The sequence below is a fragment of the Rutilus rutilus genome, assembly GCF_951802725.1.
Source record: "Rutilus rutilus genome assembly, chromosome: 13".
NCBI lineage: Eukaryota > Metazoa > Chordata > Actinopteri > Cypriniformes > Leuciscidae > Rutilus > Rutilus rutilus.
Genome location: NC_140218.1, coordinates 7,710,547 through 7,729,790, shown reverse-complemented (window position 1 = coordinate 7,729,790; position 19,244 = coordinate 7,710,547). Strand labels below are relative to the sequence as shown.

Here is a 19,244-nt window from a genome sequence, read left to right as displayed (position 1 = left end):
ATTGAACATACTGTGAGTGTTTTCAAGATCTTTTAAAGCTGCATAAAAACCACAAAACATCGTAATATTGTGTGTGCACCATCCTTCTATTGACAGAAAAGCTTTTATGAAACATATTTGCAAAAGCTGGCACCGATTAAATCGCACTTGTGCCAATGGTGATGCCAGTCCAGAAAACTGCTCAGACTGGTGCCCGTAACATTATACATGTAAACAATGATAGTAATATTACAGCATGTAAATGTCATCGTTTAGACCTGATGAAGAATATTTCAAACATTCACGTTTGTTCTGACGCTTCTAGTCGTCTACGTCGTATCAAAACCATGAATCTGAGCAAACTAAGAATGACCAAAGAGTTTAAATCAACAGTCCAATTTGGTTTCTTGCTCATTGGCAAATATAATTAGAAACGTTTGTCACATGCACTCGCTGTTGTGAACAGATATCTACCTTCGGTTTTATACAGAAATATACATCAGTTGATATAGGGATAGTTCACTCGAAAACTAAAATTCGTTTTTTTTATTTTTTATTCTCTCAACCCTCATGTTCAAACCTGCTTGACTCACTTTCTACCATAAAACACAAAATGATTTATTTTGCAGAATGTCTAAGCTGCTCTTTGAAAGTAGCCACTGACCAGGGGCTAATACACTAAAATAAAGGACAAATACTAAACCATACGAAACTGAAATAAAGCTCTAAAAAGCTTAAGGGACAGATTTACTAATAGCTTACGGCAGTGCAGTCAAAATTTACTAAAGAAAAGAAAAAATTAGCGCTGAAAAGGTGTGAACGGGTGGGTGACGTCACTTCTTGTTGACGTTCAAAGTATTGTCAAACAAGATGGAGGCTAGCTTGACCCTCCCTCCTCCTCATCCCGTCCCCTCCTCCTCCCTTCCGTGCTTTTCCGATGTAAATTCAGGACTTTGCGTGTTCCTTCTCCTTTTTCCCCTCTTCTTTGCTATTTGTTCACCGGAATGTCGTCTCTTTGGTCGTGTGTCAGCCATATCAAAATTCAAGAGAATATAATTCTAACGTTAGTTGTTGTTGTTTTCTAGGACATCTCTCCTCTAGCTAACTTCCCTCTTCATGCTTCTCTCTCCTCCACACCCCCCTTCATGTGCACGCGCAGTCGCGCACTAACCCCCACCCCCAAATCATTCTTGTCAGTTATTGGCTGGAACACTGTTTGTTGTGTTTCGTGGTCCAGGCTGGGCCAGTTTGTTTTTGTTGCCGTTTGTGTAGCCTGTGGTGTCTACAGAGACTGCGTTTATTTACAGTGTGTTCAGGGGACAGGCAGCTAGCGGACAGTGAGGAGATGTTTGCTGGATGTGACAAAAAATGTTTCGGCCTGAAAAACGTGTGACATCGCTTAGAGCACCTTGAAATGAATCATGTAAGGTGATTTACAAAGGTTTGCGCTAGTCAATTTACTGGTGTTTCCGCCATTATTTACCCCTCAAAAAAGCACGTCTTAAACCAGATGCTGATTTGCGCTGCTCTTGGTAATTATGCAAATATTGTGTTGGTCATTATGTAAATGATCCGGCTGTGTCTTTTCTTCAATTTGCTCGTCGTCAGTAGATCACGCGCAGAACTTTCCACTCCCATCTGCACTTTTATGGGATTGCGCTCTCAAGCAAATTGCCGTGTTTAGTAAATCCGGCCCTAAATGTTTTATTTTGTTTTTACATAAAGTCGGTCATATGGGTTTGGAACATATTCTGTAAAAAAAAAAATAATTTACGAAGCACCTTCACTCTCTTCCACTGTAGAAAAGTGAAGCCGCCAATGTCCCAATATGGCGCTTACATCTTGCGCAGATTTGGGATCTGATTCTGCGCAGTAGCGAGTGTGTGTGGAGTCGCGGTATCAAGGTCCCGCCCTCACTCTCGCAGAAACCCGTTAGTACAGTTTACTGCAGAGCAACTCATTGTGTCAGTGTCAAATAAACAGTTACGGAAATGTAGAAATTAAAGTTAAAGCTCCAATCTCCTCCCGAAAATCCCCCAAAAAGTCAGTTGGTGCCTCAGTGACTACTTCGTTTAGAGAAGCTGTCAATCACAGCTGTCAATCATGACGTCACACCCTGTTTTTATAGCAACATAACTAACTAAAACCAAACTAAAAAAAAAAAAAAACGAACACTTAAACTTACATCTGCGTGATAAAAACTACCTAAAATGACCGAAAACATCTTTGGAAAAAATGTATTTGAAGTGTAATTTGTTTAATTTGCCTCACGTCCATTGCCTCGTCCATTACATTACATGGTTTACGACCTATACTGGGACCAGCCACCGGGGGGCGATCGAGACGCTCTGGCTTCACTTTTCAGGACTTGGTTTGGAATTTATCACCGAACTTTTGATTACACCTTGAATAGTTCATGATTCAATTGCATTAATCATAATTACAGTTAGGGTCATTTTGTGACAACAATGTGCAATATCTTTACATGAAACTGTCAAGTTTCTGTATTGTAGTGTGTTACATTTATGGTGTCTTAATTATTGTGTGGATGCACCGTAAGGTTTGCTAATTAATTTCACACCTGCAATGACAATAAAAGGAATTTAAACTGTGAGAATGTTTTCATTTTTGGATGAACTATCCCAACTTCAGGGGTCGGTGTAAGGAATGATGTGGGTGTACGGGTGCGCGGGTTGGGTAGTAAGTAAAGATAAGAGGAACCTAAAGTGCACAGCTCTCCGTGCAGTCAACGGTACTATCATCAGCGGACCTCTTCCTGAGCTCTCGGCCGGGTTTGTGGTGAGCGTGGTGGGCCGGCTGGTGCTTGTGGTGCTCAGACTGCAGAACGTCCTCTTGTGACGTCGCCCCCTGGTGGGACGGAGGATCCGCGCGCTCCACCTGCAGGTACGCCCGCACGCGATGGTGGCGTAGCTTGCTGTCGCTGAAGTCGATGACGCGGCATTCGTACGTGCCCTCGTCCGACGGCTTCACGTTGGACAGTCGGAGCTTGTGGGAGATGTTGCTTCCGGCGACCTTCACCACCTGCGGAGAAACGGACAGGAGAACCGGTCAGAGGTTTGAAAATGATCGGTCAGGGTATTAAATCATGAATCAGGCTCGAAAATGCTGATTTAAAACAGACTCCGACTGATTTGGGCTGAAGCAGAGATGACTAGTAGGTCAAAACGTGCATCGTATTTTAGAAAAGAGAAGCTTTTTGAGAACATTTACAGGCAAAGACACTACAGGCAAAACCATTGTTTTTGAGATTTTAGGCCATTCAGCTTTCAAATAGTAGAGAGAAAACATCTAAAATACACATTTAAAGGGACAGTTCACCCAAAAGGGTCATTTACTCACCCAAGTTGTTCCAAACCTGCATGAATCTTTTTCCTCTGAACACAAAAGAAGATATTTTGAATAATATGGGTAACCAAACACATAATGGACCCCATTGACTTCCATAGTATTTTTTTTTTAATATATATACCATGGAAGTCAACGGATACCATCAACTGTTTGTTTACCCATATTATTCAAAATATCTTCTTTTGTGTTCAGAAGAAGAAAGAAATTCAACTCGAGGGTGAGTAAATTATGACAAATTGTTCATCAACTATCTAATAACTAGTGTTTATTTACATTTATCTATGAGTCTGCAGATTTCCATTACAATACATATATTTAAAGGGTTAAAGAATCCGCACTTCAGCAGCATTTACTCGCTCCAATTTTTACAGATTTATTCCTATCTATATTCTGAAGGCTTTTACTGAGGGGATTACTGTTCGCTTAATCCAATGTTCACATTTCTATTCTGCAAATGTATGCATATTTAATCATATAAAGCCTAATTTGCATCTTTGAACATTTCAGAGAACTTGCAACACAATACAACTGTCTTAATGTGCTGTGATTAATGAATTGGGAAGTATAGTGATGCTAAATGATTAAATGTAGCTTCTTGCCTTAAATGCAATAAAGCATGTGAACTCACAAATCTAATAAACCTCTGCATTTGTTAACAAAATGGTTGTTTTTATGTTCCTATAGCGCTCATTGTCATGTCTTGCAGGCTTAAATGGGCTCCTGAACATCAGAGCTCCAGCGTGGCTCATCCTGAAACGCTACAGTAGATGTAATGTGAGGCAGCGAGACTGTGGCTCTGTCCCAAACACACACAGTGGACAACTATGCGGCATCATGTCACTGAAGTGTGGACTCCAGGGATTTAGGACAGCGTTTGGGACGGGGCCAGTGAAATGCAACAGTGTTTGGCAGTGATGAGCAGCAGTGAGAGACAGTGAGAGACAGTGACACGCAGCACTGAAGACCGGGTCTCCATTCATGTATTTATTTGTGTGTTCAAATTTTGGTATATTGCATAAAATTTTTATGGAAACAGCAACATTTTAATGTGCATTAAAAAAGGATTTTATTTATAAGTAATTTATTATTAGTTTTCTTGAACTCATTGCATAGAAAAATACTGCTTTATTTACACATTTTTTTGTGACAATCTTTTGTTTTGTTTTTTTTTACACACAAAAACAGCTAAGAGTAGAGCAAGGAAGCAGCGGAGTCAATAACTGGGCTTTCTTCCACATATTTCTATGCATATTTCTATTTTGGGATATTGCATAAAAAATGCTGGATGGGAAAAGCAAATAAAATATTCAAAATGTAAATGTAAATGTTAATAAATATTTTATTCAAAAATAAATTACGAAAAATTTAAAGATTAAAATAAATTATGAAAAAATAAATCCTAATTTTTTTCTCCAAATATCTGTTCAATTAAATGTAAATGATAATAAATATTTTATTTATAGTTAATTATTTGTAAACTGTTTTGCAATATTCTGTTTATATATACAGTGCATATAAATTCAATTTGCATATTGGAAACTACTGATTGTAGTAAAAGGCCAGTGTGATGCAGCAGTGAGACTCAGAGAGAGAGTGAAATGCATCAGTGCGACCTTGCAAAGACGGAGCATCTCGGCTTCCCTGCAATTTCACCATCTAGTAATGATAATCCCATCAAGTTCGGTCAGAAATCTTGAGGTGATCTTTGATGACCAGCTTGACCTTCCCAGACCACACTGCAGGGCCAGCTCCATCATGCAGGTTTGCACTGCACAACATCAGGAAGAGCAGGCCCATGAAACACAACTCCTCGTCCAAGGCCTGGTCATCTCTAGGCTGAACTAGTGCAATGCTCTTCTGGCTGGGCTTACATACAATACAATACAATCCCCTACATATGATCCAGAACGCAGCAGCACGACTGCTCTTCAATGAGCCCCAGAGAGTTCACGTCACACTTCTGTTTATCTCTGTGCGCTGGCTTCTAGCTGAAGTTGATGAGATTGAAGCCTGCAGAACGGCCACAGGCTCTACACCTCCTCATGAATCTCCATGCCCTCCAGAAGCCAGCGACGCTGAGAGCCACAAAATCACTTCCCAGGATGTTTCCGTTCAGTTTCTTGCTGGTGAAAAGGGATGGGCGATATATTATTGTTTGCGATATACTGGTAAAAATTCTCCTCACGATAAGAACTGGTTTTCTCGCGATAATAACGATAAAGCCTAATTGATGACGTCTTTCGCTATAGCTCTACAATCTGGAACTGGTTGAATATTATAACTAGAGATGTATCGGCCAACAATCGGTATCGGCCGAAAAAAGCAAGTATTTTTACTATCGGCCATCGGGCGACTGTTTAAAAACAGCCGATGATCAGTGCCGATTATATCCTGTCAATCAAAAGGGTGCGGAAAAACATGACCGACTGCAACTCACACTGTGTGTGAAGAAAATCTGTCGTGTTGAGTTAGTTAAGGCAAGTTAATGCGACAATAAAGATTTAACAGCTAAAAACAACTACATAAAGCAGGCTCTATTTGACCCAATGAAGCACCCGTAGTTCAAGCCAGGGTTGCCAGATCTGCAGTTTTTCCCTACACTAAACATCATTTGTAGCGCGCCTCTCACCCGATTATCGCAAGTAGCTCTGTGCTTTACTTCTAGACAGAAACAAAGTGTTATCTTTCAAATTCTGTCCATTTTATCACGAAATTCAATCAATAAATGGCGTTTTGACGCTCTTAAATGTGACGTGAGATCACTGTAGCGCCTCAGTTCGAGCAGCAGCGCGAGTCTTTTCTTCCACTTTAACTGTGCGTTCACACCGCCGCCGACTTGAGCTGCAAAGAAGCTCTGGCCGCCCTGTCAAGGACGCTTGTCAAAAAGTACGGAGAAGCTTGTTGACGCTTTGGCCGCTCTGAAGTCTGTGTCACACCATGAAATGTAAACAGGAAAAAAAACAAGCAATACATTGACACTAGAAACCTTTTATAATGACAGCATTTTTATAACCGTTTTGGACACATTTGGTCGGGAAAAAAATATTTTGATTAATATGCGCGAGGGAGAGCGAGCAAGACGTGTTGTTTGAAGACGGTTAAGGTGAGTGAGTGCGCACGCGCGGCCGGGGCTCTCTCTCTTTTGTAACTGGTCCCTATATGAAAATAACGTCATACATTTTTATATAATAACGTCATAAATTTTGTCATAAATGATAGGAAACCCAGCAACAGCGATTATCAGTTTCTCCTCCATTTTCTCGGAACTAATGTTTAGGTAGGAACGAAAGTTTACATCGTATGTTTCTCCGGAATCAGCCAGCGCGAAGGACGTCTATATTCTGATTGGTTGCTGGCGTTTTGCCGCTGCTTGCCGCTGAACCGCGTCATAGCTCATTACCATAAAGTTGAGCTTCTCTCAACTTTCAGATTGACGCTCAAAACGCTCAAAACACCCAAAACGCGACGCCGAGGAATTTGACGCTCCTTGCAGCTGAGAGAAGCCAGCTTCCATTGAAAATGAATGACTTCCGGTAACTTTGGAAGCTCAAGTCGGCGGCGGTGTGAACGCACAGTAACACAAATCATATCTAGAAAAACATGCATGAACATCAGAAGGTGAGGTGAAAGTTACAGTAAAACTTGCCGAAATCATGTAATCACTCAATCAGTGTTTTAACCGTGGAAAGATGTCAGTAAAACAGCTTCTGAACAACGTCACTTAATGTTGCTTTTACCTCAGGAAAGTCACCCGTTAGTTAGTTAGCTTTTAAAAAAACAATAAAAAACTAGAGGAGCTTATTTACTGTTCATTATATCTGTATGCTTGAATAAACTTGCCATGAAGACAAGTGCTTATGAAAACTACCGTATATGTGTAACTGAGTTGTACACAAACATTTCAGCTTTTATTTGAGTGTAAATATTTTATGCGGAAATAAATAGTAGTTGAATATAATATCTCTGTTGTTAATTTTAACCTCTAATATTATAGTGAACCAAATGAGAGGGTTCCCTGTATAGTGTGCAGCATTATTTGGGAGAGATTTTTTTATCCATAAGAAAAATCAAACTATCGGTATCAGCCGATATCATTCGGAATAATCGGTATCGGCTGAGAAATTTCATATCGGTGCATCTCTAATTATAACACATATATTTTTGCTTGCCGAACGCGCTTGAGAGTTTCGCTCTTCGTCAAACGGTCCGTAAAGCGCATTATTTCAGTTCATCCCAATGAATGCAGTGTGTTTGACGCACAGTACACACTCAAAGAGAGAGCAAGAGAGTCTTACACACCACGCAGAATTGACGTTTTACATGTAAACGATATTCTTTGCTGTATTTTCTAGTAAAAATAATGGAGTCATTTGGAATTATTCAGCCTTTATGAGCAAGCAGAAACTAAAGCCTGTTTTATACTTCTGCGTCGAACTGCCGCCGTAGCTATGTCGTAGGCTGTGTGTAGCGCGCGTACCCTACGGCGTACCCTGACGTGCACCTCTCCAAAAATGTAACAACGCGTCAATTCTACGCGGACACAAGCGCTGTGATTGGTCTGCCAGAACCCCTCCCTCGGGGTTTCACACGCTCCCTAGGTACGCGTCAACGCGGACAACGACACAGAAGTATAAATTAAAACCAACACGTTGCCTACGGCGTATAGGCTCCGGCGTAGGTCCGACGCAGAAGTATAATGAGGCCTTAATGCGCAAATGCAGACGCGATCAATATTCATGAACCCAGCAGCTCATCAATGCTTAGTGCACGTTATATTGTTATTAGAAGTAGAATTCATAGAAGTAGTATTATTTTATCAGTATTATTGTTAGTTTGTACATTTCAAACTTGTAATTGATTATTATTGTGTGCTGTTTTTCAGTACAGTTGCACGATTGAAACATTATCTGCACTTTCACAGAAGAAACGTAAAGCCGATCTGCAAATTTAACATTTCCGCAAAGGCTGGCGTTTGGATTTTTACTGTTTTGTTGAATTCTTTTATGTAACTGGTATATTATAGGAGCCTATTTGATGATGGGTACATTTTACTTCAGATCAATGTTTGTGTTTCGGAGGCTCTCAAGAACAAAACAGTGGTGAATGGGACTATATTCATATCGTCATAGATATCGTTAGCGCAATAAATACCAGAAAATATTGTGATATAGTATATCGCCCATCCCTACTGGTGAAATGTGACCCTGGACCATAAAACCAGTCATATGGGTAATTTTTTTTTTAAATTGAGATTCATACATTATCTGAAAGTTGAATAAATAAGCTTCCCATTGATGTATGGTGTGTTATGATAGGACAATATTTGGCCGAGATACAACTATTGTAAATCTGGAATCTGAGGGTGCAAAAATATCTAAACATTGAGAAAATCTCCTTTAAAGTTGTGCATTTATGTTCACGATTGTGCTGCATTCACTCACATAAATAAATGTTTTATATATTTACAGTAGGAAATTTACAAAATATCTTCATGGAACATGATCTTTACTTCATATCCTCATGATTTTTGGAATAAAAGAAAAATCGATATTTTTTACCCATACAATGTATTGCCACAAATATACCCGTGCGACATGTGACTGGTTTTATGATCCAGTGTCACAAATGATCTTCCCAACCCTATCCTGAATGCAGAATATTCAAGAAACAGCTGAAAATGCATATAACTGCATCCTTATAAAAAAACCATGACCATTCCTTCATTTTCCCTGTTCGAGCTTCTAAACGATGTCTGAAACTTACCAGCACTTCTTGTGTTTATTGCCTCTTTATGATAAATTGCTCAGTTGTAAGTCGCTTAGGATAAAAGCGTCTGCTAAATGAGTAAATGGGTGAATTCCTAGCGGAAGTGAATGCAGTGTGAGAGTGAAACGCATCAGAGAGATTCAGACGTGGAACCGCAGAGACGGATGAGAGACATTCACTCAACAGCTCTCTCTCTCTCTCTCTCTCTCTGAAACGCAGACAACAGGACAATCTCTGTGTAAAGCGGTCAGCGTTCCCAGAGGATCCAGGCGCTCAATAAAGCGTCTGCCAGTGAAGCAGATTGAGTGTGGATCAGGTGGATAAATAAACATACATTCACAAACCCACATGCACACACTCAAACACACTTACATCAACTCGTTTCCACAGCGTTACATATGTCGAGGATGGTAACAAACAAACACTCCAGCTATCAGCTTCACTAGGATCAGAAATAACATCACAGCTTAATATACAAGAGCTGAAAACAACGTTATGGTGAAGTTCACGGTGTATTCCAGTGAACGCCAGCGACTGGTTTCCAGTGAGTCTCCAGTCTCTGATCAACGGCTCTGCATTCAGTGCAAGCAAATGTCCTTGTGAATATTTTATGGAGTAGCAGAGATAGATGCTTTGATTTATTCACACACAAACACACACTAACACACACACACACACACACACACACACACACACTCTCTCTCTATTACACACTGACACACATGCACTCACACACTCACACACACACACACACACACACACACACACACACACACACACACACACTGAAGATCTTACTCAACCTGCAAAGCTACACATTCTCAGATTAGATTGTGTAGTCGACGTGTTGCTTCAGTCACTAGTTGACGTTAATAAAGCCCTGTATGAGCAGACTGTGCACTCGTCCTCGATCAGACATGCTCATGGGGACTATTTGGATGCAATCCTGAGGACCCGTGGGTTCTCATCATAAAATAATATTAAAAAAAACCTTGTATTGAAATAAAAACAAATTTGAAATCACAAATTGTGCAACCCTCCAAGATGTTCCACTAATCTGACAAGCGGCATTACAAGCCATAACCTGCAGTATGATCTTGTGTAAACTGCAACACAGAATTACAATCCTCAATCCTGTTTTGGCTGCTTTTGGGAATATTTTAATTTAGTGGAGCACAATTTAAACAAACATTATTGAAAAAGCGTGTCTGAAATTTCGGTTCTCTTTCAAGGGAACTCGCGAGATTGACGCTGAGGGAACGCTCTGTGTGATTGGCTCGTGAAGCACGTGTGAAATCAGTCCAATGGCGTATAGGCGGGTGACGTCATGGCAGGACGCTATAAAGCACACCCGTCCCTCTTCAGGGAACCGAGGTTACAGTCGTAACTGAGGCGTTACTCAATATAGCAGTTAATAATGAGTAACGCCTCGGTTCCTGAGGTTATATGCAATATCACACTGACAGTCATGCAGTGAGTCTGGATGACAACAGCACAGTTGTGATGACCTATAGCACAATCACAGCTGAGAATGAGGTAGGTGTGTGTGTGTGTGTGTGTGTGTGTGTGTTATCGTTTAACTGTTGTTTCGTGTCACACACTCCACCTCTGAAACACAACCCCAGCCGCTTTATCTCAGTCTGTGTTTGTGAGCTTCTCTCTAAGACTGCATTGCTTTAACGTGAGGAGGCTTCTGCGTCTCACACACACACACACACACACACACACACACACACACATACAGAGCCTGCAGCGGCTCAACCAGCAAGAGCCGAGCAAGTTGCAAACAAATCACCTTTAGCCCAAGTGAGTGTGATGTTGTGTTTGCATGCTCCAGTTATTTGCCCTCCTGACACACACACACACACACACACACACACACCATGTACTTTTAGATGACAACAGCTGAGAACGAACACGAAAGAGACGTTCATGAAGGAAATGAGGAGGAAATCACAAACTTACGCTGATTTTGGTGGCATCCTTTGACATCTCATTCTGTGGCACCACCTGCAACCAGAGACATCGTAGTCATGATATATTATGATTTATAACTGCATATTCTGACCATATATTCAGGGTAGCGATTTATTTTCCACTATAAAAATAAAATATTTAAATATTTTTCTCTTTTTTTAATAAGTGTGTTATTTTTAAGGTTTTTTTAATTTTTAAATGGTGTGTTTTATTATTTATTTGTGCTTTAATAAATATTATATTTTCTCACCACAAAGTGATACAAGGATGAAATAAATATACAATATACAAACACAATAACGCAACAGACAAAAATATTAAACTTAAACTTAATATGAATATCAGGTTAAATCAGCAATCCATGAACCCGTAAACAAAAAATTACAGTAACAAGCATTCATTTTCTTTAAAGGTACACTCCACCCATTTGCATTAAGCTTTGCATTGTTAGAAACCCAGTCATACTATTGAATGGTCGTGCAACACTCTCTCATTTTCCCCTGAGACGGGAGAAATCCGTTATTTACCTCTTACAAAAATCGTCATTTTGCGTCATTGTAGGAGGAAGTGTAAGAGGGGGGGATTTCTGTTGAGACTACAAGCACTCGTTCCTCATCTTTCCCAGGGGGCGGGACCCGCTCACGCTACAGACCTATTACAGATCAGTGGGTGGGACTTTACTCTCTGAAACTGAAAGCAACATCCTCCATCTTGTTTGAAGCTAAGCTAACAGGCGCTGTGGAGACAGATGTAAAGTTATGACAATAGCGGAGGAGAGTACTCAATATGATATAGAAGAAGATGATTTCGGAAGTCTGATGCTTGAATCAGGTGTTTGTGGCTACCTTTACGAGCCGCATTATAGCGAAGAGCAGCCGAGGCAGAAGACCTGCCTGCCGCGGACGAGGAGCCCGGACTGGTTCGAGTTAGGGCGGACTGGTGGCGCCGGTGATCTCACTATGCAACTACGAACCGCTACGAACACAGAGATAGAGTCCGTCTGCGGCAAAGAATTTCAACGATGATTATTTCTCCTGGACGAAATCTCTGAATCAGACGAGGACACGGACGTTTGTGTTGAGAACTATCCTAGTTTCGCACCGCATATGTTCTGACTGAACATCCAGGTACCATGCAATAATTCACCTTTTCAAAAGAAATACAAACGAGGAGTAATGCACTAATGAGTTCGCCAACTAACTAGACATTTTGTGTGAATGTGAAATGAATTTCAAGCTCTGGTGGTAGCTAGCCTTGTAGACGGAAGAGTGATTTCTCTTATAGGCAGATATGCGCTTTCTGGATTAGTGGGAGTGGCTTGCGGAGCTGTGCAATGTGGTGCATTGTGGGAGTTGTTGTCTTTCATACAAATGCGTCCTGAAGTTATTTTTTGTCTTTCCCCGGTCACGAAGGCACCAAATTCTACATTTATTTTACATTTCGACTACATATATGACCCACTTTAAATAAAAAAACAATGTTCAAATGGGTGAAATGCCCCTTTAAGTTTTACTTGATGTACTAAAAAAATAAACTGAAATACAAAAATAAGAAACCCTCATAAATAATAATAGATTTTATTTGTAATATTTATTTTATTTTCTCACCCCAAAGTGCTACAAGCATAAAATAACACTGAATATACAAACACACTAAATTCAACACAACAAACTAAAATATTACACTAAATATAAATATCAGGCTAAATAAGTAAAAAAAAATGTGGCATTATTTAACATAAAAAACACTGATGATTATGTTGTTTTGATCCTTTTATTTCTACTTTGGTGGCTTCAGATACTTACAAATAATATATTTTACATTTTTCCACGATACAAGCAATCAAGCTCTTGAGATTTGCTATATAGTATATTTCGCTTTACATGTCATGTACTGTATGCATGCGGATAAAACTGAATTTAATATACATCCAACTTTATGAACCCTAATATAATATAATACATATTCGCAACAATTTAAATAATCACACAGCCAAGATTTGCACGCAGGTAAAGTAGGGTTTAGCCGACTAGATATATTGGGTGATAATATACTGTTGATGAAACAGTCAAGCAGCAGAAATATGCCGTCTAGTCCTTGCTCTGCAGTGTTAGTGTGTTTAATGCAGTGACCGTGCAGCAGGACATCTGAACAGCACTCAAACACACAAGCATATAAAGTGCTGGAATCTGAACTGATCCTCAAGAGCCCTTCATGAATAAAACATGACGCAAAGGTGAGCAAGAGTTTCTCCATGTCCCTCTTTTCATCCCTTCATCCAATTAAAGAGCATCTTGAGCTCACAGCAGGAAGTCCTGCAATCTCGCCCACTCACTCACTCACTCACTCACTCACACTCTCTCTCTCTCTCTCTCTGACTCTCTCTCCCTCTGAGTCTCTCTCTCTCTCTCTCTCTCTCTGAGTATCTCTCTCTCTCTCTCTGACTCTCTCTCTCTCTCTCCCTCTGAGTCTCTCTCTCTCTCTCTCTCTCTCTCTCTCTCTGACTCTCTCTCCCTCTGAGTCTCTCTCTCTCTCTCCCTCTGACTCTCTCTCCCTCTCTCTCTCTCTCTCTCTCTCCCTCTGAGTCTCTCTCTCTCTCTCTCTCTCTCTCTCCCTCTGAGTCTCTCTCTCTCTCTCTCTCTCTCTCTCTCTCTCTCTCGGGAACCTGCAGTTATTTCCACCGTGGTGATTAATGTAGTGTGGACTGTTACCTGCCGCAGACCCCAGAGTCCATCAATACCACTGTATCCTCTCCCGTTCTCACTTCATATTTATGTTTCTTCAACTTTGGCCACTTTATGTCCCAGCGGTTTTATTAAAACCAATGAGTTTTTGTTATATGATGGCCTTGAAAACATTTAACTAGGCCTTTATTATTACATTTTTGCTGCTTTTGCATGTTTAGATTTCTATTGTTTTGTCTTGGATCCAGACTTTCAATCTTTCACTATGAAATTTCACCATAAAATATGGGAAACACTTTACAATAAGGTCTCGTTAATTAACATTAGTAAGTGCATTAACTAACATTAACTACCAATTTGTTACAGTATCTATTCATCTTTGTTAATGTTAGGCAATAAAAAAAATGTAAGCTCACACCATTCAATAATATTAATAGATACAACTATTGATTTTAATAATGCATTAGTAAATGTTGAAATTAACTGAGATTAATAAATGCTTTAGAAGTATTTTTCATTGTTAGTTCATGTTAACTAATGAATTAACGTATGTTAAAAAACAACCTTATTCTAAAGTGTCACCAAAATGTGAATTATGATTTTTAAAGTGAGCATAAACCATTTCAATATTTATAGTGTAAAATGATTTATATCAATATAACACAAATTACAGCTTGCCTTCAGAATTGTTTCTGCAATGCTACACAAACACAAACACTAAGGGCCCTATCTTGCACCCAGCGCAACTGACTTTGTACACCGACGCATGTATCATTCCTATTTTGCACCCAACGCACAGCGGACTTTTCCCTCCACAGACGCACGTCTGTAAATTCGGGAATGAACTTGCGCTCCCGGGAGGCGGTTCAGCGAAAAGAGGAGGCGTGTTCCGGCGCAAACGTTCCCTGGTGCTATTCTGCAGTTTCAGAAAACAATTCCGCCACTGACCAGGAAAAACCTCGTCTAAAGTCAGTGGTGTGTTATTCAGATGCTATTCTAAGGGTGCATGCTTGGCCATAATGTAGCGTGTGCAGAACGCGCATACACTTTGCTTATCTCATCTACACACAGACGCAGCAGTTTTATTTGCAAACCATACATAATTACAAGGAAAATATTCCACATGAGGGAAATCATTGTTGTTTCCATGAAGATGTGAAAAAATAGGCATAAATCTAGCTTTCACATTTACCCAAATTATTATACGCCTGTTTAACCGAAGCTAATTTGGGTGTGTTTCTCCATCCCCAATGTCACTTCTCTATGTTTTACGGCCCTGACGAGAACGTCGGTCTCCTCGGCTGTGAAGAGAATCTGAGATGACGCTCTGATTGGTTTATTTCACGTTACGCCCAAACCACACCTATGAGTAATGCAGCTACTTCAGACCAACACATTTTAGATTTGCGTCGGCCGCAAGAGATCCGCCCACAAAGTTACTTGCGTTTCGCGTTTGATACTTGCGTTTCAGATCGTTAAAATAGGGCCCTAGATCTTTTGACCTATTCGATTGATTTCAAATGTCTCTTTGTCAAGTGTTTTCTTGTCAGTTCTGTTTGTGCATCTTTCTTTGCAACAAATGACACTTACTTTGATGATTTGCTACACTCTTAAAAATAAAGCTTCTTTACTGGCATCGACGGTTCCATAAAGAACCTTTAACATTCGTGGAATCTTTCCATTCCACAAAAGGTTCTTTAGATTTTTAGAATGTTCTGGAAGGTTCTTTGGGGAACCAAAAATGCCTCTTCTATGACATCCCCTTTTGGAAACCTTTTTATATAATGTTTATATAATGCAAAGTCATTCATCTAAATTGACTGGATGGCTGCTGTATATTTTATCTACAGACGTATTGAATTTCTCAGGTTTGATGTGTCTGTGTTCATGCAGGTGATGCTGTGCAGCTCTACATACAGCTGAAGCCTTTGACTGGCAGCTGGTTATTAAACTCTGTGTGTGCGTGTGTGTGTGTGTGTCGGACAGGATGCCGAACCCTCGATCTCTCTCTCTCAGACTCTTTAAATAGGAGTCTGTGTGTGAGTGTTTGAGTGGCACGAGCGCGCGAGAGAGAGAAAGCGGGCTCATAATTGCAGCCGGTGACAGCAGGCCCGCTGAGGATCGTATTGTTCTGTGTATTGTTAGTAATGGTTAGCCGCTCTCTGTGCTGTAGTTGTGGGCAGATCTGCGTGGAGGTTAAGGGCTGAACTCAAGGGGACAGAACGCTGGGATTATGATCTTAGTAACTCTTTGATTTCTGGATCAGATTTAATTCTCAACACATTGGCACTAAATCCTCAACCTAAGCCAGTGTTAAAGGTTTCATTCAGGGGTGCGTTTCCCGAAAGCATCGTAAGCCAACTATGTTCGCAAGTTCCGTCGTTATCAGCAGTTCAACGAGTCGGTGTTTCCCGAAACCATCGTTCTAACGAACATTCGCAAACAGCATCGCAGAGTTGTGTTTGAGCGACACTCTCGACCTGTGGTTAGAAGCAGAGTTTCAGGTTTGCATGACATGTGGACTCAATAAATCCTTATCTTGAGCCAAATAAGCAAGCTGACATTCAGTACAACCTGTGTCTTTAATCTAGAATCAATACAAATGTCATTTACGTCTTTCAGTTTGTCAAGAGATTTAAAGCGTTGTTTTTGAAGAGTGCGCATGTGCGAACGTGCTCTAGTGCGTAAGAATGATTCTATGATTTAATCTGGAAATAAAGCAAAATAACTGAGTATATGCCATGTCCGTAATTTATAGCAAAACATCGAGCATTAATTTGATCTCAAACAGATTCATTCAAATAAGTTATTAGAGATGCGCGGTTTGCGGTTACAGCCGCGGACTCCGCGGATAAACCGCGGATTGGGCGGATGACGTGACGAAAAATTATATTTTAATTAAATTCGGGCGGGTGGCGGGCGGTTGAACCAATCAAATGAAAAATATATGTATACACCAATCAGCGGATGGCGGGCGGGTGCGGTTTTGAAAATTGGTCAAAAACGTTGGTGCGGATGGATGGCGGACGGATGATGAGTTTTGTGATGCGGTTGCGGATGAAATAATAGCCGATCCGCGCATCTCTATAAGTTATTACTCCACCACGTTCATGACGTCATAAACCAACTTGGTTCAATTTGCGACTATACGCTTTTCGGGAAACAGTCGTGACGAGCTAGTTGACTTCTTCAACGATGCATCGTACTATAGTAGTGAAGCAGCGAGTTACGTCATTATACAGGAAACACACCCCAGGGTAGTTGCTAGGGTGTTCTGGGTGGTTGCTAAGTGGTTTCTTCTTATCTGGTGTGAAAAGAGTCCCTGGTCTCTAGATTTGGTTCGGGTTCCTCCTTCAATAATTTTTTTTTTTTTTTTTACACGTTTTCTGGTCCAGTTAATAATAACTCACGCCATACCTGATTGGTGGTCCACGTCTGCTTGTCCGTCCACTCTCTGTGGTTCCTGATGTACCACCACTGGATCTCCAGCGAATAGGAGGGCGACCCCGCGCCTCGAAACGAGCAGGCCATCTCCACGTCCTGACCGCTCTGTGCCGAGATGTCATGAGGGACCTCTGTGAACACCGCTGAGGAAGACGACAGAGAGGTTATTTACAGGAGATCTATCATGCCTCTTTTTATTAGATGTGATGTACAGTCAAACCAAAAATTATTCAGACACCAGATATAATTTTTTATATATTGTTTTACTAGTGTGTGCAGGACACTATAGTTCATTTATGTAAGTGAGGATGACAAAATAAAGTAAACTGTGACATATTATACCCAAAAAGTAAAATGTATCAAAATTCTTCAGACACTTTGACCTGATCATGTTTTGCTGAAGTGTTTTTTCTTTAATTGCTAATGCTCTTTTCACACACAGACTGAACAAAATGAAGCATTGCTTGGTCATTGGTTGAACTGGTATTATGTAATTGTGTTAATTAAATTTAACATCTGACAGATATTCATCATAATTCATCAGTGATGAATCATGATGAAGTCCGTCCTTCTGTTCATCAGTCTAACAGAAGGACGGACAAAACCAGTGAAATATCAACTGAGTTCATAACTCATATTTTATTACCATTTTCTAAACTATAGCGAATAAACTGATAATGTGAGAAATGTTGAACGGTTCTGAATACATTTTGGTTTGACTGCCAAAGTCGCAGGTGTCTGCAGAATGTCTCTGTGAAGTTTCAGCTCAAGATCATTTATTATACCATGTTGTAAACGCATCTTTGAGTGGAAGGAAAGACACGCTGTTTTCGTGCATGTATCTTTAAATGCAAATGAGCTGCTGCCCCGCCCCCTTTCCAGAAGAGGGCGGAGCCAGTACAGCTCTGCCAAAAACTAAAACATCTGTTTGGTTTTGATTATCATCTCTATCGTGGTCACGCTTCATCATCATGAAAGTTTATTATCTGCATGTGTTTTAAAGCCATATCAGTCTAAACTGGAACTTATAGATGGTTTTCTAAGCGCACACATCTGAAGCACACACACAGAGAGCTGCATGTCAGACGGTTAAAAAAAGGGCTTTACAGAAGAGAAATACAAAGAAAAACATTTTGTAATCAGTTTATAGCAGTAAAATAAAACAAAACACAACAGTAAAATAAATCAAGGAAAGGATCTAGTGAACAAACGTGTTTTACGATACCAAAACACAAAACGAAAGAAAAATGAGAAAGTTATCAGTTAATGTTTATTTTATTTAAAGTATAAAAGTTTTTATTTTTATTTTTATGGGTTTAGTTTAGTTTTAGTTAATGATAAAAACACAAAAAATTGACCCGTCATATTTGCACTGAACACAAGTGTGAATACATTTTGAGAAATTAGACAAGCTTTCATGTGACCTGAAATATGATGCACAAGACTTGACATTTGTGGTTTGAGTCATTCCTGGAGCTCAGTTATTTCAAGTTCCCGTTTATTATGACTGTATTAAAAATGAACAGCGTGAAAATTCTGCAAAACATCTCCTTTTGAGTTTCACAGAAGAAACGTACGACATGATGATTTGTATTTTTGATTGAATATTCCCTTTAACGTCTGAACATCATCTGTACTACTATACAAGTGAACCTCTTTAACAACTCAAGGCACGAAGCCTAAACATCTCGTATTTGTGTTGAGACCGACGTCGATTGAACAACTCAATCTTCCCTTTTCTCGCTTTTTTTAGATACCATTATCATCTCAGATAACATTTTGGAAAATGTCCAACACCTGAACGGCCAACATCAGATCCGCAGATATCAGTGAACGTTCAGAGGCTTTATCGCAAGAAAACACGCATCTAGCGACTGGATGAAGTTGTTCTCAGAAGCTAAAACACTCAAGTGCAGCGTTTCCCTTGACTAACCTCGCGAGTGAAACAAGCTCATCCGCGACTTCAGACAAACACAATTCAATTATCCTTCACGTCAAAGCCTTGAAGATACGAGTCCCCCTCCA

The 19,244-nt window shown here is 40.1% G+C and overlaps 2 protein-coding genes across 2 annotated transcripts in view; one reads left to right on the top strand and one right to left on the bottom strand.

The window, feature by feature from the left end:
* Positions 1-19,244, top strand: part of LOC311302671 (uncharacterized protein) — a 382,374-nt gene that overhangs the window by 165,170 nt on the left and 197,960 nt on the right. The window lies entirely within an intron of this gene.
* Positions 95-19,244, bottom strand: part of vstm2la (V-set and transmembrane domain containing 2 like a) — a 66,536-nt gene continuing 47,386 nt past the window's right edge. The window contains exons 2-4 of the mRNA XM_084428678.1: positions 17,193-17,362; positions 11,080-11,124; positions 95-3,021 (exon numbers count right to left, since the gene is read on the bottom strand). Coding sequence (XP_084284804.1) covers positions 2,701-3,021; positions 11,080-11,124; positions 17,193-17,362 — 536 coding nt within the window. The 3' untranslated portion in view covers positions 95-2,700. The remainder of the gene's footprint in view (positions 3,022-11,079; positions 11,125-17,192; positions 17,363-19,244) is intronic.